Here is a 25,209-nt window from a genome sequence, read left to right as displayed (position 1 = left end):
GACCTTCTGATCGGCTAGCCTCCACTACTCGAGCTTGGCTTTTACAGGCATATACCACCATACTCATTATATGCCTCGCCAGGGATCAAACCCAGCGCCTTCTTCATGCCCAGCACGCACCCTCCTACCCCAGCCACATATTAACTGATTAACTGGAATTTCTTTTTAATGCTCATGCCTAGAACCTCTTCATGGGTGGTGATGGTCTCTGGGGTGTTGTTTGCTGGGAGGGTATATCAGGGAATTACCTAGCAGGTGTGTCTGACATTTGGAGAGTGGGGCATGGTGCTCTCTCATCTAGAAAGTTCATGATTGAGAACTGCAGGATCAAATTCCAAAAACTACCCAAACAAGCAAAAAACAAAAAACAAAAACAAAAACAAAAACAAAAAAACCAAAAACAAACAAACGAAAAAACCCAAAACCAAACCAAACCAAAACAAAAAAACCCAAAAAACAAAAACAAAAAGACAAAAAACAAAACAAACAAACAAACAAAAAAAGAAAAACCAAAAACGAATGAATCTCAAGGTTCTCAGTGAGCTTACTGTTTTGTGCCAAGCAGTCTTCTTAGGGTGCATGTTACCTCTAGACCACAGGTTACACCCCACCCTAGCCTAGCTCCTTGGAAACACACTACATCTAAAAGCCAGTGGTGCTTACACAAGTGTGCAAATGTAAACACTTGTCGAACGGGTGGTTTAAGGCATCCTTGATGTGTCTGGTGTGTTGTTGGAAACAAGACTGAGTTACTTTGCTTTTTCTTTGTCTGAGAAAGAAGTACAATTCACTATGCCCTTTAAAGGGTTACATCAAGGTCCACCGGAGGACATGGAAATGCAGAAAGGTTTAGGGGGGATACAGGGCGGAGGGACAGCACACAGATGTCCATTCCCAGCGAGGTCTTTCCAGTCCTTCACTACCTTGCTGTTTCTCCATCCTATCCCTTCCCCACCCATTAGGGTTCGGGATCCCTGGAGGGGTACGGCCCGTCAGAGTCCAGAGCCTCGAGGGACCTCAACTCACACTGCACGTCCACGCGGATGGACTTGATGGCCGGCACGCCCACTCCGTTCTCCGCCTTGCAGTAGTAGCGGCCTCCCTGCGTGCGGGCGATGCGCTCGATCCGCAGAGTTTCGTTGAACACCGAGGTCTCCTGGAATTTGTCGGATGCGCTGCCCGCAGTTTTGGTCCACCGCACCTGGATGGGCAGTCACCACACTGAGGCTGAAGGCCCTGCCAAGGGAGGCGTCCCCTGCCTGCCCCATGCTCTCCAGGGTACAGGAGAGGGTGGACCTGACTCCCATGACCCCTTAAGATGCTACAGTGAGAAGAGCCTAAGGGCAGAGGTTAACGGTTAAAGGTTAGAAGAAGGAGGCTCTCAGGAGTCTAGGCAGGGTTGTGGGTCTGTCAGGACGTGTATGGGATATGAGCAAGCCTCTCGTGCCTCTTTCCCAACTAAGCTGCCTAAGGTCAACAGAGGTTCGACAAGCATATACTTCGTGCTGGGAAGACTGCTAACTGAGCGCCGATTAGTTTAGTGGCCTCATAGGTGACTCAGCCCTCAGTCTCACACCCTTGAATGTGAAAGAGCGCTGCTGGAAGCCATTCTCAAAGATGGCTTTATGGGCTTCACTCCCTTCTGTAGGCCCCGCCCACTGTTCTACCGAGCGTCTATGTGGCCAAAAGACTTCGGCAGGGGAGAGAATTAGAATACCGATAAAGAAACTTATTTCCATTATGGCCTCGATCTGGAGAAAGCCCGCTCTCTGCCCTAAGCAGTCCTGTGGAGAGGAACCTAGGAGAAACTACAGCCTCAGGCCATCAGCAACCACTTGTCTCTGAAGAGAGTTCTCCAGCCTCCCTCCTCCTGGGATGACTGACACCCAACTGCAGCCTTTTGAGAGAGCCTGCGTCAGAATCTGCTGGCTGCTGGATTCCTGCCACCGGCACTGGGAGACAGGAAGTGTTCCGGGACTCGAGCCCCTGCATTTTGAAGTATTTGCCAGTCAACAATAACTAATATAGCATAATGCCTACTTTGCAAGTTACGAGGCTTAGGGAGTGAAGCACTTGAACGTGGTGCCTCAAATGCATTAGTCAGTCAACAGTTTCTATTATTAGAGTTGCTCTCGGTAATTGTTGATGCTCTGAGGATTTACCTTAATTTGTCTATGTGGATTTTAACATACTATTAAAAACTTGGGTTTTTGTGTTTTTTTTTTTTTTCTCCCCTTTCCCAGGTTGTTTTCAAATTCTATGCAGCTGACAGGTAACGCTGAATTCCCTATTCTTCTGCTTCCACCTCCACGGTAGCTGCTATTCCTATTCCGTGAGTGTAGCACCAGGTCGGCTAATACAATGCTGGGGTCAAATCCAGGGGTCCATGCATGTTTCTTTCTCCTAAGGGAGCTACTTCCTCAAACCCCTTCTCATGATTTCCATTGCTTCTCCAGACTCATAGCTAATGTCCTTTGCTCTAGCACTCAATTCACTAATTTTCTCTCTGGCTGTCTCTGAGGTATTAAAGCCATTTTTAAAAAAAAAAAAAGACTGCACACTGCTTTTATTTCTATGATTTCTGTTTGCTTTTTCCCCCTGCACCAAATGGATCAAGACATAGGGCAAGGTTCTGTTTCCTCCTAGGTGTTGGTACCCTGCTGTGACCCCGGGAACTGGCTCCTGCCCCCTTTACAGGCAGAAGCTCTCCGGCATCCACTTCAGTCCTGTAGCCCTGCTGTGGTTTGGATGCATGGTATCCCCTGGAATTGTGTTTGAGGCTTTGTTGCTAGTGGATGGGCTTTGAGTAGGTGGATTACTGATGGGTTCAGAACTGCTGGCATGGACATTGTGGGAACTGGAAAGGGGGAACTGGTTTGAAGAAGTTTGTCACAATAGGGGCATGCTTTGGGAGACTTTTGAAACCCTGAGATAAAAGTGTACTTGCTCCAGCATTTTGTCACAGCAATGGGAACGCCGACTCCCGTGGGCTTCAGCCCTACTGCTTTGTGTATATGGCCAGCTCTGCCTCCTCCTGAGCTGTGCACAGCCCCCAGACTCCTCCATCAGACTGCTCACTGATGTTGGCACCTGGGAGGTGTGGGAACCTTTAAACCCTCTCGATTCATTTGCCGTTAGTTGACGTCAAATCCTACTAACCTGAGAAGTCGCATGGCTGGGCTGTCAGCGGTGTCTCCTGATAGCTTTATCATAGACTGACATCTGACAGCTTTAAAAGTGCCCCCTAACCCCCACCCCAGCAAATGTTCTCTTCCTCTGTCCAGCAAGGGACCGTTGTCTTTCTCTGTCTCTCCCATACTCCAGGGAAAGGTGGCTTTTAATTCTCTCTTTATTCTCAGAGGGATCTTTTATGTCCTAGTAATTAGCTACGGGACTAATTGTCTTTCTTATCTGTAACTTTTCCTTAGATTTAAAGAGCCCAGAACACTCCGGGGCATAAAGAGAACAGAGCCTGTGAATCAGAAATTCCGAACACCCAAAGTCTGTGACGGCCCTGAGAACTACTTGGCTCCCATCTATCTGTCCGTCCCCCCCCCACCTCCCTACATAAACACCCACCACCTGTCGGAGACCCGTCCTTTTAAATTTTCCAAACAGGGTCTCCAGTAGCCCAGGCTGGCCCTACACTTGATATATAGCTGAGGGTGACTTTGAACTCCAGACCCCTCTGACTCCATCTCCAAAGTGCTGGGATGGCTGGGGTGACAGGCTGGCATCACCACGCCTTGTTTTGATGTACCAGGCAGAGTGCATGGCGGACAGGAGCTCCTTCTGCTGAGCCACATCCCTAGTCCCCTGCCTTTTCTAGTTTGCTAGCTCTCTTAAATCACTCCTTCTCCCTGACCAACAACTTGTCCTAAAGTCACTGGGTTGCTCAAGTAGCTCTGAAGAACTTGGGTTTGTAACCTCCCGTTCTGCGCAGATTTCCTCGGTGTCTCAGACCATAGCATGGCCACACCCTTGCTTCCTGTTTAGACTGAGGAGCTCGGTGTCTATCCTGACCTCGGCAGGGGTCTTCAGGCCCCGCCCTTGCTCCCCTGATGGACAGGTGCCCCGCCCCCCCTGCATCCTTGAGGTCCAATGCCGTATTTGGAACATGACGAATTCTCACTGTCACTGTAAGGAAGCAAACAGGAAAGGGGGCACCTGGGGAGAGGCTATCTCAGTGACAGAAGTGGGACATACTGGGAATGACGGAGGCTCATAATGGCCAGGACATAGGTGCGTAGGGGCAAGTAGGGCCAGGATACAGAAAGTCTGCAGTTGCAACCCAGGGGCTTAAGCAAAACTGGTTAACAACCAGGAACCATTGTTTGTTGCTAAGTGGGGGGTGGGGGGAAGGAATAACGGAGCCGACTTGGGGGTGTTCGTTCCATTGGAATGAAGGGAGAGGGGTAAGCCAAGAGCCTGGGGTATCAACTCCAATCTGCTTCAGTGGACCAGGACCAGAGACAGGACTGAAGATCTGAGCTAGGCTGCAGAAGAGGAGATTCGTATGAGATACAAAAAGCCACAGTCTGGCCAGCTATCGAGGAGGGGAGATAGGGCAGAGCCAAACATGTAAGTTTGTCTGACAGGATGAACAATGAAACCATTGACGGAAACAGGAAGACGGGGAGTGCTTACCCCACATGTCTAACCTGCACCAGACCCCGGGTTCAGTCCCCAGCACCGCATAAATGGATAAGTGGGCTGTGTGCTACGTGAAGCTTGTATCTGGAGTGTCAGTTGAAGCAGGAAGGTAGGAATTCAAAGCATCCTTGGCTAGGCAGTAATTTGAGGCCTTGGCTGGGTTATATGAGACCCCGTCCATCACCCAGCCCTGGCCACCGGTCCCATACGGGACACATGCGCAGATGGTGGGTATAGGCTGGCAACCTCCTCACCAGCCTCACCAGCCACACCCCCACCTCTGCCATCACGTGCGACACAGAGGCTCACAGAAAAGCGCGCCTGCGCGGTCTTCAATGCCAAACAAACCTTTGAGCGGAATCGAGTTGTGATGGAGGCTTTGGGTGGAAGGAACCTTCAGGGGCTTCCTTGCCCATCTGCTTATCTCAAAGCCAAAGCTATGAAAGCCGTCTCCGTTCCCCCGAATTATCAGGGGAGGGGGAGAAAAGGATTCTGTATTTCAACGTCCTTCCTAGACTCCAATCGCCACCTTTGTTGCTGCTATTCAAGTATTAAAGGTCACAGCAGCTCGCCCGGCAGCTGGTTCCTCCAGTCCTCCTCCCTACCTGCCTCCTCGTCAGCAACAGCCAGCTACCATCTCCCTCCTGAACCTGAGCACTTGATCTATGACAAGACTCATCTGGCATTTCCAGACACTTGTCTTCTGTCCCCTTCTAATTGCTTTGTGTCTTTGAACCGCCAGAGTTTGCTCTGGCCTGCCAAAAGACTGGAGTGCCGCCGCCGCCGCCTGTATGATCTGCTCAACTCCTAACCCAAAGAGGAGGGCAGCGCGCCAAGCTACGGAGGGGCAGGGCTCCGAGACTCCAGCTACGCTTCTGCTTCCTTAGGTGCTGTGTGTGGGATTTTGGGAGTTTGCCCAGCATCCCAGGGCCTCACTTTCTCTTAGCTGTAAAATGGGGCCTTTGGAGGAGTCAGGGGGAGAGAAACAGAGACAGAGACAGAGACAGAGACAGAGATACAGACAGAGACAGAGATACAGAGAGAGACAGAGAGAGAGAGACAGGGAGGGAGGGAGGGAGGAGGAGGAGGAGGAGGAGGAGGAGGAGAGAGAGAGAGAGAGAGAGAGAGACAGAGAGACAGAGAGACAGAGAGACAGAGAGACAGAGCGAGCGCAATGGGCAAGGAGTCTCCTTGGCATACAGTCTGCCCTCTAGTATTTTTTTTTCTAGTGTAAGCGGTTTGCTGCAGAGTGGGAGAGGGAAAGGCTGTCTCAGAGTAGGGAAAGGTAGAGCTAGGTAGGCAGACAGAGAGGGTGACCAAGACAGAGGGAGAGGGAGAGAGAGAGGAAGGAGAAGAAGAGGGAGAGAGGAGGGAGGTGGAGAGGAGGAGAGGGAGAGTGACCTCCTGCATTTCTTTTTTTTTTTTTTTTTTTTTTTTTTTTTTTTGGAGCTGGGGACCGAACCCAGGGCCTTGTGCTTGCTAGGCAAGCGCTCTACCACTGAGCTAAATCCCCAACCCCAACCTCCTGCATTTCTTGAGGGTGTGTGTAAAGCTGTGTCTGCTCCACAGAGTCGAGGGGTGGAGTGTAACAGAACAATTGGTACCCGTTTTCCTCTCAGCTCTCAGTGTTGTCAGGTGATGGTACCCACAGCATCTAACACTCTCCCCTAAGCATTCATTCCCAGGCTAGCCCTCTGGTCCCAGTCTTTCACAGCCCGTCATATTGCTTTGCTCTGTGGAGTGTAGTCTCCAGCTCCTGCTGGATCCCAGGCAGGGTGTGGCAGTGTGGAGTGTGGACAGGGTAGGAGCCCAGCAAGGCCCATCTTACCTGGGGCCGAGGGTGCCCAGTAACCAGGCACTGCAGCACCAGGGTGTCGCTCTCCCGGATGGTATAGACCCGCTCGCTGATATTATCCTCCTTCACCACACAGGCCTGCCCTGCATGCACGATCTGGGCCTGGGCTGGAGCTTCGGAGAGAAGACAGAGGAAGTTAGGGAGGACTCACGGAGCTCAAGGGGAGGACTTCCGAGGTCAGAGGTTAGAGAGGACTCACAGAGCTTAGAGGTTAGGGAGGACTCACAGAGCTCAGGGAGAACTCACAGAGCTTAGAGGTTAGGGAGGACTCATGGAGCTCAGGGGGAGGACTCACAGAGGTCAGAGGTTAGGGGGGACTCACAGAGCTCAGGGAGAACTCACAGAGCTTAGAGGTTAGGGAGGACTCACAGAGCTCAGAAGGAGGACTCACAGAGCTCAGAGGTTATGGAGGACTCACAGAACTCAGAGGTTAGTGGGAGACTCACAGAGGTCAGGGGTTGGGGGGGACTTGCAGAGCTCAGAAGTTAGGGAGAACTCACAGAGCTCAGAGGGAGGACTCAGAGCTCAGAGGTTAGGGAGGACTCATGGAGCTCAGAGGGAGGACTCACAGGGGTCAGAGGTTAGGGGGGACTCACAGAGCTCAGGGAGAACTCACAGAGCTTAGAGGTTAGGGAGGACTCACAGAGCTCAGAAGGAGGACTCACAGAGCTCAGAGGTTAGGGAGGACTCACAGAGGTCAGGGGTTAGGGGGGGGACTTGCAGAGCTCAGAAGTTAGGGAGAACTCACAGAGCTCAGAGGGAGGACTCAGAGCTCAGAGGTTAGGGAGGACTCACGGAGCTCAGAGGGAGGACTCACAGAGTTCAGAGGTTAGGGGGGACTCACAGAGTTCAGAGGTTAGGGGGGACTCACAGAGTTCAGAGGTTAGGGGGGACTCACAGAACTCAGGAACCACAACTGCCTCTGAGTGTGTCTGGGAATAGTCTGACAGCTTTGGGCCAGGACTGACTCTGAGTCCCAGGCTAGAATCAGGTGGCCTCAGGATTTGGGGAAAATGTGGTACCATATGTGTTCTTCAGTGAGGGACAAGTGCAGGGGTGTTCCACATACTCTGCTGTCATAGCAGAAGAGATTCTAGAAAGACACCAAGTCTTACTCTCCACTATCAGACTATTAAAACAAAGGACCCTAAAGAAGGGAAAAACTCCCCCCCAGGAATCTCACAGGAAGAGGGAAAAGGACCAGTCAGAAGAGGAACTAGTCTCCTCGGAAGAGACCCATGCCCAGGCAAGGATGGGTCGACAGTGGGCGGGAGCACACCTTGACAGGGACTGCTTAGTGTGCACATCCTTGCTCTCTGTTTAAACTTTGGTCTCATTTCGGGACCCCCAAAGATGGCCTCGGGGGTTCACTGGATCTCTGTCCCTCTTCCCAGGGTGGCCACGTTGAGTAAACCCTTTTCTGCATCCTACTATTAATGTGTCACTTTTCATTGGCTTATTGAAGGTAGTGGCCAGACATGACTTGGGCCATGATAACACAGTAACACAGTAGGCTGGGTAGTAGCCAGTTGCTCCGTTAGCTTGCTTCACTGTCTTGGCAGCTCCAAGTCTTGGGTGCTCTCAGTGCAACACCCATCTATGCAATATGGCGGGTATGTCCATCCCCCTCAGCTACTAATGGCTCATAGCGCTTGGGCGACCCATTTCCCAGCTCTTTCTCTCTCTCTCTCTCTCTCTCTCTCTCTCTCTCTCTCTCTCTCTCTCTCAGAAGGAAGGCTGGCCATGGCTATTCAATCTCTCGGGCTCCCCCTAGGGACAGTCTTGGCCTAAACTTCCTAGGCCCCCCAACTTTGCTTGGCTGTTGTCCACCTCAATTTCTCTTGAGCCACATAGTGGCAAATCACATACCTATACCCACCTAGAGCCTCTCAGTCTCTGACTTTTCAATTTTATTTTGCGTGTGTGTGTGTGTGTGTGTGTGTGTGTGTGTGTGTGTGTGGTGTGTGTCTGTGTGTTTGTGTTTGAGCATGTATAAGTATGTATGTGAAGGTGTGTGCACACATGTGTGCAGAGACTCTAAGTTGATGTTACAGTCTTCCTCAGCCAGTCTCCACGTTACTATTGACTCAGGGTCTCTCAAGGGAGCCCGGATATTTCTCAGACAGCTAACTAGCCAGCCCGCTTGCTCGGGGTGGGGGAGGGATGCCTCCCTTCCAGCTTTCAAGAGAGCTCTGAGATTGACCACAGGCTAGCGCACCCGCCTGGTGTTGACATGAATTCTGGGGATCTGATTCCAGTCCTATGCATGAGGCAAGTGCAAAACGGGGCTGGAGGGGTGGCTCAGTGGTTGGGGCACTAAATGCTCTTCCATTTCCCCAGCCCTCTCAGCCTCTACTTACAGAGAAGGCAACTCAACCCAGCCCCTTCCCGGCCTCTCTCCCAGAGCAAGATCATCTGTTCCTGTTGTCCCAAGCTGTGTGTAGCTTCTCCTCCAAGGGACAGAAGTTTTAATGGGAGATTAGAAGACCTCAGAAGACTGGCTCCCTTCCACCCAGGATCCAAAGGTGTAAGCCAAGGGTCTGGCAACAGAAGCACAAAGGGAAAATGAATCTATTCCCTTCCTCCTAACACAAATGGCCCCCACCCACCAGTGCCTGGGCTCTGCTCGCTCACTCCTGAGAGTACAGGGATTAGGAAAGCAGATACAGACACAATTCCCCTCTGTGGGTCTTCCAGCATCCAGCATCCACACATCAGAATGTGTTTATCAGGTGCAGGATGGTGGCCCCATCTCGGTCCCTACCCAAGGCCCCATGTTGAGAAGGAGTGATTTCACAAGGATTCCTGGTTGGAGAAGGCAGTAGCTACTTCAGGGGGACCCTGGGAGGCTCCGTGGAGAAGTCGCATTCGCCTCAGACTTCAAAGCACAAAGAAGACCCATGCCAGGGGCCAGAGGTGAGTCCCACATCAAATGTCATCCAAGAAGAACAGCGGTGATGTCTGGGCCTTAGTTTACCTGCCTCTGAAATGGGGATGCAGTCAGCTCCCAGGACTTACACAGTGGGGGCTTGAACCTGACTTATTGAAAATGGATTGCCACAGGTTCAAAAGAAGCACCTGACTACAACACTGATGGGACAGATCTCATCAGAACACTGTCCCAAAGGCCATCAACCAACAGGTCACGAAATTGAAAGAGGGTCTCACCAAGCCCAGGCTGGCTTCTGGTATACTCTGCAGCAAGGGTGAACTTGAATTCCTGATACTTCCAGTGGAAACCTTCTAAGTGCTGGGATTATAGGCAAGGGCCACCCTTCCCAGACAGGCTGGGAAAAATCTGTGGTACAGCCACTAGGTATGAAACTGGCAAACTGCACCGCTGTCCCAGAGCGATAGACCTGGGTTGAGCATTTAAAAGCTGTGTGCCTTTGGGCAACTGGAGTCACCTCTCTGAGCCCCTTTCCCCACCTAGAGGAGGAAAATGGATCGGTGATCTGGGAGGTCTTTTCAACTTGCTATTGATTTTGTAGTCAGCGTATGCACAGTGCCTGGGTAAAATACGCGCCACACTCCAGGGAGTGGGGGCCTGTCGCTGTCAGCTGTGCCATAAAGATGCGCAAATGTCCCCATACACATAAAAGATAGACATCTTTGGCCCGGGTCCCCAGGAAACCTCATCAAGCAACAAGCTACCAAGAGATGTCATGCATGCTGGTTGCTGATAAGACCAGGAAGCTATATGGATGCCTGCAGGAAGCCCGGGGTGCCTCTTGACAAGGAAGACATCGGTTGAACAGGCTTCAATGGGAGATAAGCTATAATCTTGGACGCTGTGGCTTGCCCACAGCAAGGCAGTGTTGTAATGACAGGGCATTTGGTGGCTGATAAGGAATGATGGGAAAGTGTTACAAAGCTACACACGATCAGGGTACAACAAGCCTGGGCCGGGGTATGGGGCCCTAGCCAGCAGATACATGCAGGGCCTGTAGCTTCCTCGCTAAAGGTAGGCGGGGAGCAGCCATCGCGGATGACATCATTAAGGTGGCCCGGCTCTCTCTGCCAACATTAGGTGTTAAGAAGATCTGAGTCTAATGTGGTAGAGTACACTGGAAGAGATCTGGGTCACACTTCTGAACGCTAACACAGTCCTGTGCGCCACGAGGGTATGGTTCTTCTCTTGGGGATGGACACAACAGAAAGGAGCTCTCGTGGCAATCACATAACAGGTCGAGCATCTCCTGAGGGGCTCCCGAGATGCCTCAGTGGTTAATAGCATGCACGTCTCCTGCAGAGGACCCAAATCCAGTTTCCAGAATCCACATGCTTGCTCTGCTAAACACACATACCTACCTATAATTACAAATAAACCCTACTTTAAAAAAAAAAAAAAAAAAGGAATCGGGGTTGGGGATTTAGCTCAGTGGTAGAGCGCTTGCCTAGCAAGCACAAGGCCCTGGGTTCGGTCCCCAGCTCCGAAAAAAAGAAAAAAGAAAAAGAAGAAGAAGAAGAAAAAAAGGAATCATCTAAGTGGCTTTTATTTTTATGACTAAAAGAACTCATAATCAAGTCGTGAGCCTGTCAGGAGTGGTAGAGGAGAATCCAGTGTGGTGACGTGTGCTTGAATATAGCAATGGGAGGCAGAGACAGGCAGAGCCTTGTGAGTTTGAGGCCAGCCTGGTTGGTCTACATAGTAAGTTCTACGCCTGCCAGGGCTACACCGAAAGACTCTGAAAACAAAAGCAAGGGGGCTGGAGAGATGGCTCAGTGGTTAGGAGCACTAACTGTTCTTCCAGAGGTCCTGAGTTCAAATCCCAGCAACCACATGGTGGCTCACAACCATCTGTAATGGGGGATCTGATGCCTTCTTCTGGTGTGTGTGAAGACAGCTACAGTGTATTTATACATACATACATACATACATACATACATACATACATAAAATAAATGAAATTTTTTTTGCAGCTACTTACTGCAAACTTGCTGGACATGCAGCTTCTGGTAACTCTCCCATCTCTGCTTCCCTTCTCCCAGTAAGGGCACCTGGGATTGTACTCTTCCATTACTGTGTCCAAATTGTCGTAAGGATCCCTCTCAAGCCCTCACTCAGTCTTGCATGGTTCCGGTTTTACCCACTGAGCCATGTCCTCAGCGCAGGCTGGTGTCTTTACACAAGGATCCACAATGTATCCTCAGCCAGCCGGAAAAAAATGAAAGATGGCCGGGGCCATCACTGCCGATCCTCCCAGGCACGACTTGACAGAACCCAGGCACAAACGTGTCTATAATGCATGATTTCATTTGTTCAAAATTCAGAACTGCGAAAGCTAACCTTGTAGCGACAGAGGTTTGGCAGTGACTGCCTTGGGTAGACAAGGTACTATTAACTGGGAAGGGAATACCAGAATGCCCCGGGGAAGGTGGGATAGCTCAGTCTGGGGCTGGAGAGATGGTGCAGCGGTTAAGAGCACTGACTGCTCTTCCAGAGGTCCTGAGTTCAAATCCCAGCAACCACATGGTGGTTCACAACCATCTGTAATGGGATCTGATGCCCTCTTCAGGTGTGTCTAAAGACAGCTACAGTGTTCTTAAATATAATAAATAAATCTTTAAAAACAAAGAAGAAGAGAGCTCCATCTGAATGCTTGTTTTGTAGTGGCAAGGTCCACAGTCCAGGTCTTTGTTTGGATGTCACCCTGTCTGTTGAAGTTTGACTATGACATGCTTCTCTCTGAAAGGCTCATGTGTTGGAAGCTTGGTCCTCAGCTATGGCAAGAGGTAACTGGATCATGAGAGTATTAACTTAATGGAAGGTCTTTGATAATGGGGGATCAGGCTGTGGCTTCATTTGTAGGGTACTTGCTTATCTCTCCTGTATCCTTGGATTTATGTAAAACCAGACATGAATCCCAGCACTTAGGAGACTGAAGCAGAATGACTTCAAGGTCACTCTTGGGTACATAGAGTTTGAGGCTAGCCTGGGGCTATTTGAGATCCTGCCTCAAAGCAGGGCTGGGTGTGGTTGAGCACACACATCAGTCAATTAAGTGTCTGCCTCACACTCACGAGGATTTGAGTTTAATCCCCAGAACTCACGTTTTATTTTTTAAAACAAACAAACAAACAAACAAACAAAAATCTGCTGGGCTGGAGAGATGGCTCAGCGGTTAAGAGCACCCGACTGCTCTTCCAGAGGTCATGAGTTCAATTCCCAGCAACCACATGGTGGCTCACAACCATCTGTAAAGAGATCCGATGCCCTCTTCTAGTGTGTCTGAAGACAGCTACAGTGTACTTATATATAATAAATAAAATAAATCTTTAAAAAAAAATCTGCTCATGGTGGTATGCATTTGTAATAACCAGGAGCCAAAGCAAACCTTTCTCTACTCTTAAGTTGAATGTCTCAGGTATTTTGTCACAGTGACTAACCCACTAAGTTCTACTTCAACTTAAGAAACAATACAAAAGGGCTGCAGAAAGATGGCTCAGCAGTTAAGAGCACCGGCTGCTCTTCCAGAGGTCCTGAGTTCAAATCTCAGCACCCACCTGGTGGCTCACAACCATCTGCAATGAGATCTGATGTCCTCTTCTGGTGTGTCTGAAGACATCGACAGTGTACTCACATACATAAAGTAAGTAAATAAACTTTAAAAAAAGAAACAACAACAATGTCTCTGCTGGCGCTAATCATTGTAATTAGAGAATCTAGAACCATCTGCAACTTCACGTGACAGACAGTTGACAGACGGTCGTGTAGACATTTCCCGGGAACAGAAACAATCCCTTCCTGAGGAAGAAGAGAGGCTCCAGCAGGCAATTCAGAGGGCTCTGGGGCTCCCAAGGGCCCCTGAGCAAAGTTACACAGGCAGGAAGCGTTGCCGGAGAGAAGATTCTTTGGTGGAGGGGCTGGTAAATTGTGCGGGGAGCTCCCAAGATGTATTGAGTCGCCCATTCTCCCGTAAGTAACAGCCATAAACTCAGTTTCACTAGGTGCTTTATGTGGGTGAACAGATATTCATTCATTCATGCCTCCCCAGGAAGAATCACATGTTAGTAGCTGATTTGGGCGGGGCAGTGGTGGCACACGACTTTAATCCCAGCACTCAAGAGGCAGAGGCAGGTGGATCTCTGATTTCAAGGCTAGCCTGGTCTACAGAATGAGTTCTGGGGCAGCCAAGGGCTACACAGAGAAATCTTGTCTTGAAACACACACACACACACACACACACACACACACACACACACACACTCACAAAGGTTCCGGCCTTACATTTTCCTCCTGGTATAACATCCCCAGTGCCCCTCTCCCTGTCATGTCACTGTGTGACACACTGTACTCCACAGGTCATGGCCACAGACCACATGCTCTCTAAATGAATGTTGATATTTCTGTCCCTGACTCTGCTTCTCAGCCCCCAGCTCCACACATCCTGGGAAGCCTCCAGGAGCAGCAGCGTCTGCTTCAAAAGGCCACTAGTCAGGGTCTGTCACAGTCCTTTCTTCCATCTGCCCCACAACCGAGCTCAGGGTCGTGCACCTGCTGGGTGCTGAAGAGACTGTCTCTAGAAGTAAGCAGGGCTCACCCTCAAAGGGCATGACCAAGCAGGGAAGCAAAGAGGACCAAGGTGGATTCGAGGAATGCAGGAGGATGGAACAAAGAACAGGATGACGGACTGGAGAGAGAAACAGACTTCTGAAGTCTCCAGGTCTAGGATGGCAGCCAGGTCTCTTACCCCCAGCTGGGTGACAGGGCTCAAATTTCTTAACTTTTCTGAGCCTTGGTCTCTTGGCTGTCCCTCAGAACCACTATGAATGTTCTAAGCAGTGTGTGTGTGTGTGTGTGTGTGTGTGTGTGTGTGTGTGTGTGTGTGTGTGTGTTTTTAAAACACTGGCCCAAATAACGCAAGCTCCCATTACCAGTGACAGCCCCCAAGAGTATGAAACAGGAGCAGGAAGAGGGACAAGGAACCACCTACTGTGGTCCTCCTGCAGATATCAAACTGGAAGGGATGTCTCATGAATTGGCTAGAAATTCATCTCGCGGGTTGTGCAGGGACCGGGGGTAGGGGGCGCTCTTGAGCTCTTTTGAAGCTAGGGGGTGCTCTAACAGTACAGTACCCCCAAGCCTCCCGAGCCTTAGTCTTCTTATCAAAATGCAGTCGCTGTGAGGAATGCGTAAGTAAACCCACGTGAGTGTTTAGAACACCTGGGAGAGCACCCGGAGGGCAAGAGTGCTTGCGGTGTAAGCATGGAGACCTAAGTTCAAATCCCCAGCACCCATGTAAAAACCTAGGGCTTGGCCTTGGTATTGAGGGTTGGGGGAGGGGACAGGACGGCCGACAGGACAGGACAAGAGGATTGCTGGGTCTTGCTAGCTCAGAAACCCTTTTTTTCAGTCAATAATGCAGAAACTAACAACAGGACGCCTGACACCCTCCTCTGGCTTCCACAAGCATGCTCGCAGGGACACACACGTGGGCATATGTTTCATGCACACACACGCAGGTAAATAGGCATGCGCACGCTGAATAAATAAAATAAAATGATGTCTGGCACACAGCGAGTAAGCTACCTAAACCATCAGGCACCACTAAGACAGGCAGGAGCTCCCGGGCACTCGGCTCTCTACGACCACCCCTTCCGCACATGCTCAGTAGCGGCGTGGTCCTGCTGTATCCTGCATAGGTTCGGGCTCTTTATCTCTGTTCCGAGATAAGAAAAGGCAAGTCAGGGGCTGGGGATTTAGCTCAGTGGTAGAGCGCTTACCTAGGAAGCGCAAGGCCTGGGTTGGGTCCCCAGCTCCGAAAAAAAAAAAGAAAAAAAAAAAAAAAAAAGAAAAGAAAAGGCAAGTGAATGTTTAGCCTCCTTCACAAAGAGGGAAACTGAGGCACAGAGAAGAAAACACCTTGATAGCGTCATTCATTGAGACCACAGTAGGCCAGGACTCAGACTCTGGCGTTCTCCATGCTGCCTTGGAACTTTGTTCGCTGTCCTGTGAAGTTCCCACTACTTAGTTCCGCCAGGAGGCCACCTGCTGGGACTAAAGGTCTGCTGAGGAGAGCCAGTGAGGGACTTGGGTGAGCTTGGAGTCTGGGTCAGACCTCAACAGCACCCTCACCCCAATAGCATACTCTGGAAGCACACTCACTCTGCAGTGTTCAACAGAGTGTGTCATCTCAGAAGCGACCTTACTCGTTGCCTTAAGGAGCCTATGGCTGTTCCCATTTTTCAGGTGAGAAAGATGAGGCCCAGCAAGGTTACATAAACCTTGCAAACCGCTCTGATCTGGAAGCTGCCGCACTTCCCGGATTTCACTTGCTGGGGGGCCGGCACAGTGCTTGGGACACCCAGGACACTGGCTCTTGTCAGATCACGTGGGCAGGATCCTTTAGTACCATCCCTTCCTCTCTGAGACCCCTCTTGCCCTTCCATCTCTGGGAGCGGAAATGTTTATTGATCCTTTTATGCTTGTAATGTAAATGGACACTTAGTAACTTAGTGGAGTTAACAGTGCTGAAATATTAACAAATGTTTCTCCCTTAATTAGCTGCTCAGAGAATGGCACCCGAGGACTCAGGGGGGGGATGGCTTCCTTGGGGCAGGCAACAGCAGGGTTGCCTCGGTTGATTCTGTGATCCCTTCCTGTGGCCCCTGGGCTATCAGTCACGCCCCTCCCCCCACCCCCAGGGAAATGAGCTTTGTCCTCTGTGCTTTTCGAAATGGGTTTGGTCTAACCTTCAAGTAGCCCACAGCTGGGAAGCCTGACCTCTGTGCACTGCCAACCAGGGGTGACCCAGGACCCTTTCTGGGAGCCTGCTGAGACTAGAGGTACCTCCAGGTCCATGCTGGGAAGACCAGTTTGAAGCAATCCCATCTCTCTCTGCCTAGCTCCCCTAGCCTCGCCCCAGTGCGAGCCATCCGCAGAGACACTCCCGAAGACTTTTGGCCCTGCCCACCACCCCTAGCCGTCCTCTCCGTGCCAATCACCCCACGGTCACATCCATTGCTCTTCTTCCTCCCCTCTCTCCCGGGCTCCCAAGCCTTCCTGCGGCCCAATCATCTTTGACTTTTGCACTCATGGGTCGATTGGTTCTGTAACATTTCTTGAGCCTCCACGATGAGCTGTCTCAGTCCTCGGAGCCTCATACACAGAAAACCTCCTGGGTGAGGAGCCTTGTGGCTCTTCAACTCAGACCATAGTAAAAAATCTGCTCCCCACCCCAAGGCCTACTGTGCCAAACCCACAGGACAGAAGGGATAGCTCAGCTGGGGAAGCCTTTGCTTTGCAAAACACAATGTCCCCTGATATCCACGTTAAAAAAAAAAAAAAAAAAGACAAGAGTGTACTGGCTGGCTTTGTGTGTCAACTTGACGTAAACTGGAGTTATCACAGAGAAAGGAGCCTCCCTTGAGGAAATGCCTCCATGAGACCCAGCTGTAAGGCATTTTCTCAGCTAGTGATCAAGGATGGGAGGGCCCAGCCCATTGTGGGCGGTGTCATCCCCGGGCTGGTGGTCCTGGGTTCTATAAGACAGCAAGGTGAGCAAGCCAGAGGGAGCAAGCCAGTAAGCAGCATCCCTCCATGGCCTCTGCATCCACTGCTACCTCCAGGTTCCTGCCTTGTGTGAGTTCCTGTCCTGACTTCCTTTGGTGATGAACAGTAATGTGGAAGTGTAAGCTGAGTAAACCCTTTCCTCCCCAACCTGCTTTTTTTTTTTTTTTTTAAAGATTTATTTATTTATCATATACAAAGACACTGTCGCTGTCTTCAGACACACCAGAAGAGGGCATCAGATCCCATTACAGATGGTTGTGGTTGTGAGCCACCATGTGGTTACTGGGAATTGAACTCAGGACCTCTGGAAGAGCAGTCAGTGCTCTAACCACTGAGCCATCTCTCCAGCCCCCCAACCTGCTTCTTGGTCATGATGTTTGTGCAGGAATAGAAAGCCTGACTAAGACACAGATGGTGCTGGTAGTGAGTGTTGAGGACCAGGGAGGGACAGAGAGGTCCCCGGGGCTTGCTGACCAGCTAGCCTTGCCAAATCAGTGGGCTACTACTCTCAAAAGAAAAAAAAAAATCAAAGTAAATGGCTCCTAAAGAACAAGACTCCTTCCTGTCCGGCCGCCATCGGAAAGCTGCAGCCATGGCCCTGCGCTACCCCATGGCCGTGGGCCTCAACAAAGGCCACAAAGTGACGAAAAACGTCAGCAAGCCGAGACACAGCCGCCGCCGCGGGCGCCTCACCAAGCACACCAAGTTCATGCGAGATATGATCTGGGAGGTGTGCGGCTTCGCGCCCTACGAGCGGCGTGCCATGGAGCTGCTCAAGGTGTCCAAGGACAAGCGAGCACTCAAGTTTATCAAAAAGAGGGTGGGCACGCACATCCGCGCTAAGAGAAAGAGGGAGGAGCTGAGCAACGTGCTGGCAGCCATGCGGAAGGCGGGGGCCAAGAAGGATTGATGACCCCCCCCCCAATAAAAGATGGTTCTAAAAAAAAAAAAAAAAAAAAAAGAACAAGACTCAAAATTGACCCCTGACCTCCACACACATGCATCTCGTACACATAGGCAGACATTCCCACGCTAAGTAAATGATAAAAGGCCAATCACATGTCCAACCAAACTCCCCCTCACCGGTGGATGAGCAACCCGCCATCACCACCACTGACAGGCTGGTTTCATACCGACAGATACAGAGCTAGAAGTGTCTGAGAGAGGCGGATCACCTTATCAACCCATCTTTCTGAAAGCCGTGCCCAGCTTGTCTGTGCCCCAGTCCCTGGGAATGTTCTGCACTTTCACCACATCTGCACCTCACTGGTACACATGCAAACAAGCAGGAGGTGGGCCAGGTGAAGCTGGAAAGCAGGAGGCAGGCCATTTGTCAACTGCCAGTCAGCAGCCATCTGGGCTCTGGGATGACTCCCTCTGCCACTGGGGAAGACCTCTGAATGAGAATCTTTAGTTTCCTATGGATGCAAAGTGCCAACCCAGGGCAATCACTCAGGGAAGAGAAGGCAGGAAGGCCCCAACCTCAGGCAAGAGCCTGTTAGATTGAGGCTATGAGTCCTGGACTACATAAGATAAGTATGAAGGATAGAGGCAGAACTTTTTAGAGTTCACAGTCACATGACCTTAGGCAAATTAATAAACCTCCAAGCTGCAGTTTCTTTATCTGTAAGATGGGGAACACTGGAACAGTGTTGTCCACCAGGAACAACATCCCCTGGAGGATGGAGTGCTGGGCACTAAGTGCAGGGATTGTGCCTGGTAGGCACTCATTTCTGCTCTATTTCCAGTTGATAATAGAGCCCAGGGCTCTCTGAGAGCCAGTCCCCAAGTTCCATAAGAGGAGACAGTAAAACTGAATGGGGGCTACTTTAGCTGGATACTAAAACCATAGCAGCAAGGGAAGCTGAGCCTGGTCACCAGTGAAAGAACACTCCTTGATGTTGGGGGACTAAGGCTGCAGCCTAGTGGTCTGGCTCAAGGATTTGGGGCCAAGCTGCAGTTTCACTGGTTCATTCATTCAACATCCCAACTGGATCCCCATCACCCAGCTCCAACATGCTCTCCCATTCTCATGTTTCCCTCAGCCCTGGTCTCAGCCAGGACCCTAGAGTCTGATTATAACCCAGTTCCCGTTCCTTATAACTATACACGTCTTCCCAGTGGAGGTACAGGCTGGGAGGAGACACAGGTTTGTATATGGCTTCCTGTCCCAGCTGTGACAATTACTGCTGTCTGTGGCTTGAAGCAAATCATAATACTCTAATCAGGAGCCTCAGTTTTCTGACTATAAAATGGGCTGGCTCTAAACAGTGAGTGTTAAACATTTTAGGATGGGATATCTCCGGCACAGCATAGGACGCCTGACAGACACTCTAGAAGGACCGACAGGAGGGGTAGAATAAACCAGACTCATACTACAACCTGTCTAGTCCAGTGTGGACCCTCACAGCTGCCTGAGAGGCTGCCATCGCTATAAACCTAGGACACAGGACCTGAGAGATCAGGCATTTCCCGTTTGTATCACACCCAAATTTCCATCTTAGAAGGCAGAGTATGGTTCAGGCCCTGAGCAGAAACAAGCAGTGTTGTGCTGAAGCCAGGGAGCCCTGAAGACCCCTGACCCCAAAGACCAGGAATATGAAGGGCTAAATGAGGCTTCAACTGAGCTCATAGATCTGATACCCAACCCCAGAGCACAGGGCTTGACTTGGGGTTTCAGAAGGTGTCTGGGACCTCACCCTGAGCCCTCAGACAAAATGAGACAGCGATGGTTGGGTGGGGATCCTTTCCAAAGAATTTGCTGGAACTCAGGATTAGGGCGGGAGGCTCTGTGTCAGCTTTTCACTCGGCTAAACCCCCACAAAAAAAAAAACATGAGGCTCGAGGTGTCTAGTTAAACAGGACATGTAAGGAAGTGCTGTGTAAACTGCAAAGCCAGGTGCAGATCTAGTCTCGTTATGTTCGTTAGGTGCTGAGAGATCCAAACACGGCCTCAGGATATGAAGAGTCAGAAATTAAAAAGCACGAGAGCCTACATCCGTTAAACCGGGTCAGGCAGACACACGGAAACCATCAGACTCGTGTAGCCAGGCTGCGCGGGAGCCCATCCAACTGTCTCAGTGCTGGAAGCTAGACTTTGGGGAGGAGACCTCTGAAGAAATGATTTCGAATGGGAAAAATCACTCGCGTGAGGATTATTCGTGGTGGTGTTATTGGAGAGAAAGGTAAATTGGTACCTGCTCGGGAACTAGCCGCAGAGAAACGGTGACCCAAGCCTGGCCCATCGATGTAGAGGGTGCTACCTGCCCATTAAAGTGGCAGGTCTGAGGGCTCTGTCAATAGCCTGAGACGTGTCCTGGAGAATAAAGTCAACAGAGAGAGCAGAAGGGACGACTGTTTACAGCTATGTAAAAATGTATCGACAGGTACGGGCAGCGAGCTGGAGTGAATGGTTAATGTTTGATGGGCACGGGGGCCGGCTGCTTCCTGTGAAGTTGTTTAAGTGGTTCATAATAACAATAACAACACAGAAAGCAAAATCAATCCTGCAGCTCAGGGGCTGGCAGGGCCCCAACTCCTAGGACGGAAGGAGAAAGAGGAGAGGCAAAGAGGAGAGGATGAAAGTCTGGAGGTGTTTTTCCCTTACCTCAGGTTTCTGTGAGTCCCCAATGGAGCTCCCACTCTTGGGGTGCTCTGAGCCAACCTCAGGGGAGGGACCACAGCTGTACTTCCAGAACCATCTCGAGATTGCCTGCATGGGGAGTCACCAGTGTGTTCCTGTAGGCCAGAATGTCACCCTACCTAGCCACCTGGGGCCATGGGAAGGTTCGCTCCAAGGTTACACTAACTTCTTGCACCTCTCTAGCCTCTGGCCTCTGGAGCCAGCACCCCTGCATGAGCAGGACACGCTGTCTGATGTCCTGATGATAAGTCAGGAAGCTACGAACTCTCCTTCTCCTGTGTCCCTTCCACAGCCTGCTAGTGACCCTCACCTGCTCAGTCTTCTTGAGAAGGCCTCCTGTACACCCCTATTGCCAGCTCCCACCCGGACAGTTAAAGTGGCTTCCTGACAGGTCTGCCACCTCCCTCACCCACTAGCTTGCCTCCCTCACCACACAGCAGCAGCAGTGACCTTTAACAGCATCCCCTTCTCCTTCACTCACCTCTGTTCCCATATCACGTAAACCTAAACAATATGTTCCACAACAGGCTGTGTTAGTTCCTTTCCTCCCAGCTGTGACCAATCCCCCGAGGTTACGCTGAACCCACAGTCAGAACAGAGAGATATCTATGCACACTTTCCCCCTCGTTCACTCTGAGTTCCAGCCCGTGCATTAGAGCTGCCCGTCTTCAGGCTGGGCCTTCCCTCCCCAGTCAAACCCTTCATGGACACACTCAGAGGTAGGTCTCCCCGGTGACTCAACGACAGCAGACAGTGACGATCAGCCACCACCATGTCTGCCTTCTCCAGGCGTCTGTTACCTGTCACCTCAGATTCTACTGCCCTTTCTCCCCACTTCCTTGAGGCAGGCCAAGCCCACTCTTACCTCACAACCTCTGAGATGCCATTGCTCTGCTTGGTTAAGTATCCTCAACTCTCCAATGCTCTCTCCAGCACTTCCTGCTAAGAGACCTTCCCGGGTCACCTCACTTACGGCCACACCCCGTCTCCCTACTTTGTGGGTTCTTTTATAAAACTCACTGTGGGGGTTGGAGAGATGGCTCAGCAGTTAAGGACACTTGATGATCTTACAGAGGACCCCAAGTTTAATTCCCAGCTCCCACATCAGGTGGCTCACAATTGCCTTGAACTCCAGTTCCAGGGCATCTGATGCTCCCTTTCTGGCCTCTGTGGATACTGCTACTCACATGCACATAGACACAGACACACAGACACAGACACACACACACACACACACACACACACACACACACAGACACATACACACAGACACACACACAGACACACACACACACACAGAGACACACACACAGACACACACACAGACATACACACAGACACACACAGACACACACACAAAGAAACACACACATACACAGACACACACACACAGACATATACACAGACACACACACAGACACACACACACACACACACACATACACACACACACACACACAGATACACACACACACACATACACAGACACACACACACACACACACACACACACATACACACACAGACACACACACACAGATACACACAGACACACACACAGACACACACATAGACATACACATGCATGCACACACATACACACACACAGACACACACACACACACACACACACTATTTTTAAAAGAAATAAAGCCCATCCACACCCAGCCAGCTTTTTGTTCTCTCTCTGCTGTCCCTTCAAAGCAAACATTCTTGAGGAGGGGACATGCTAAATCTCTAAAAAGGACATGCCATTTTCTTCCGAGAGTCAGTTAAAAAAAAAAAAAAATAAAGCCAAACCACAAAGTCTGGGAATCTATTCTCTTTTAGCATCCAGTGTATTTATAAACCAGGAAATAGAATGCCTGCCTTCCTCTTCAAGCACGCTCTTATTAGTTATTTTTCCCCCCTCCATTACTGAAAGGTTTCTCTCCCCCCCCTTTTTGGCTGTAAATGGCACACACGGTGGGATCTGATTATAATGATCTGCCCACGAGCAAGCCGTAAATGACCGGGTGGGCGATGGGTAAAGGGCTTGCTCCTGGGGGCTGAGGGCTCCACAGGGGATGGCTGTGGACGTGTGATGGGGCGAGCTTTCAGGAAGGAAAGAAGAAGTGTGGCATTCACAGTGAGACAGAGGTGGCTGGTGGGTCTGCGGGAGGCAGACAACAGGAAGGTGGCAGGTATGTTTAGGGGTGGGGGTGGCAGCCTTTCACCTGTCTCTTTTCCAGACCCACAGCCTTAGCCTCGTCCTCTCTGTCCCTAATACTGTGTCACCTGCCCGTACACTGAGCATGCCTCTTTTCCGGTGGCACTGTGCATGAGGCACTGGACTAGGGACAGCTTAGCACATGTCGATTCTTCTCATAGGAAATCGAGGCACGAGGGAAATGAAACCCTGTCCGAGTTTTAACACGGCTGAGGCAGAACTGGAACCCAGGATCCACTCTAGAAGGTTCCACGGCTCCCCTTCAGCCCACACTGCCCCATCCCAGGCCCTCTGAGCAAGAGAGACATCATTCCCCCACTGTGGTATATTTAGTTGCGAGATGCTGAAATTAAATGCCGGTGGCATCACCTGAGCCTGACAAGTCACGTGCAGCAGCTGACCTCAGAGCTGCCAGCCGCTGACACCTCAGTGTGAAGATCTTCTCCCATCTTGCCTTCCCTGGGGCTCTGAAGGAGAAAAGGAAGCTGTGAAGGAGGGAGGGGGACTCTGTGCTTGTGTGGCCACTTGGCCAACCCTTCCTAGAAGCCTCCTCTCTGGTTGCCGGGGCACCACTCCTGAGAGGCCTGGGCCTGAAGAGGGCCTTATGTGGAGACCCTAGAAAGGGACTGCAGTGGCCCCAGTCCTGAAGCCTCAGTCATTAGGGTCTCCCCAGTCATGAGAGAGAAGCTGCTCTCTAGGGTCATGGAGGACGTGAGGAGGGCCAGGCAGACGACTGAGGGGATAAGATATGTCCAAGACCAAAGGAACAACCCCGGAAGTGGGGGGTTTCTGGCCCAGTGACCAGAATACAGTAGGCATTTACCGAATGTCAGGGGAAGAAGGATTTTCTCTCTCTCAAGATAGGAGGTGTCTCAAGTAGCCCAGGCTACCCTTGAACTCAAGGGTGACACTGAATTCCTGGACCATGTGATTCTTCGTCCCAAGTGGTAAGATTACAGGTGTGCCCATTCACCCAGTTTATGTAGCATTGGGAATCTAACCAGCAACTCACACATGTTAGTCAACCCCCCCACCCTCCCCCTACAACTGCTCTACATCCCCAGCTCTGGAAGCAGGGATCGTTGAAGAGACTCCCGGCCAGGCCACCAGCAAAACGTTTTTTGTTTGCATTGAGCAAGCCCAAAGTAGGCGCCCAAGTCAGAAAGTAGATGTGCAGAAGCCCTAAGGTGCTGGCTGCCCCTTGAGCCATGACTGTCCCCCAACCCGTTGGCCTAGTAGCTTCAGAAGGCAGCCCCCTCTCCCCCAATCTACTGCTGGGCCCAGCTGGGGACACTGTGGTCCTGCACCAGCCCAGACTCTTTCCTGGCAAGGGTGCCCTGGGTGAGCGCACACCTGGCTCAGGGCCCGGTGCCTGGGAATGAGGCTTTGGCGGGTGGCTTTGTGTTTTGTGAAAACCAAACCTACGACCAGGCCCAGGCAGCCAAGCAAAGTCTGCCGGGAAGGTTGGCAAGCCTCCCTCCCAAGCCCCCCCAGGAACTACGGGTAGCACCAGCTGCCACCCTGGCTGGCCCAGGAGACCCAGCGGACAAGGCCTGGGTCCAGCTCTGGCCTCCCAGCCTGACCCCCTTCTCCCAGGACTAAATTGGAATAGAAATGAGAGGGAATCGCTCTCCTCTGTTTGAACAAATTGTTATGGATTCCTCACTGTCTCGGGTCAGGGCTCTCGATGGGGGATATTTTCACTTGCCGACTGCTAATAGACTCGGGAGAAGCTGCTGGATCGATGGCGGCCGGGAAAATTAGCCATGAGCTCCGGGCCAGCCTCGGCCTGCCCCTGCCCCCCACCCCAGGCCTCCTGGTGGGGGAGAGAAGAGCGCCTGTGCCTAGCAGGGATGAGAGCCAGAGAGAGACAGCTTGAACCCAGGGTGCTGGGGCCGAGCCTGGTGGCTGCCAGAAACCACAATCTGTTGGAGGGCTGGGGACAAAGGTAGCTGCTCAGAGCCCCCGGGAATGTCCCCAGGGCACAGGCGCAGTACACACATCCATCCATCTGTATGCAGCGCCAGTACGCGTCCGTGCACACGCTCACACGTGCCCGCCAGATTTCCATGTATGAGAGAGAGATAAGAGGCTCTGCGTGAGGCAGGAAGAGCTGTCAGGGTCCACAGTGAGAAACACTTGCCAGTCTCATGTTTGCCTCCAATAGAACTGGGGGGCGGGGCAAGCGGAAAGGGGGCGGGGAGAAGGCGAGCTCGCCACCTGCTTCCTCCTCTCCTCCCAAAGTAAAAGGAAGGAGCCACACAGGGGTGTTCTGATTCGGGTACTCAGGAGTCAGCACCTACCACCATGAGGCTAGTGCCAGGGACCACAGT

General features: G+C 51.3%; 2 protein-coding genes across 2 annotated transcripts in view; one reads left to right on the top strand and one right to left on the bottom strand.

Moving 5' to 3' along the window:
- Positions 1-25,209, bottom strand: part of Mdga1 (MAM domain containing glycosylphosphatidylinositol anchor 1) — a 59,927-nt gene that overhangs the window by 20,630 nt on the left and 14,088 nt on the right. The window contains exons 2-3 of the mRNA XM_032888503.1: positions 6,482-6,621; positions 1,027-1,201 (exon numbers count right to left, since the gene is read on the bottom strand). Of these exons, the coding sequence (XP_032744394.1) occupies positions 1,027-1,201; positions 6,482-6,621 (315 nt within the window). The remainder of the gene's footprint in view (positions 1-1,026; positions 1,202-6,481; positions 6,622-25,209) is intronic.
- LOC116887014 (60S ribosomal protein L36-like) lies at positions 17,586-17,938 on the top strand. Its single transcript, XM_032888502.1, has one exon. The coding sequence runs from the start codon at positions 17,617-17,619 to the stop codon at positions 17,932-17,934; it is 318 nt and encodes a 105-aa protein (XP_032744393.1). The 5' UTR covers positions 17,586-17,616; the 3' UTR covers positions 17,935-17,938.

The sequence above is a fragment of the Rattus rattus genome, chromosome 18, assembly GCF_011064425.1.
Source record: "Rattus rattus isolate New Zealand chromosome 18, Rrattus_CSIRO_v1, whole genome shotgun sequence".
NCBI classification, from domain to species: domain Eukaryota; kingdom Metazoa; phylum Chordata; class Mammalia; order Rodentia; family Muridae; genus Rattus; species Rattus rattus.
The sequence above is the reverse complement of the archived record's forward strand: the minus strand, read 5'-3'. Positions and strand labels throughout refer to the sequence as shown.

What these genes read in the sequence shown, in the direction of transcription:
- LOC116887014 (XM_032888502.1), top strand. Translation starts at nt 17,617, where the DNA reads ATGGCCCTGCGCTACCCCATGGCCGTGGGCCTCAACAAAGGCCACAAA.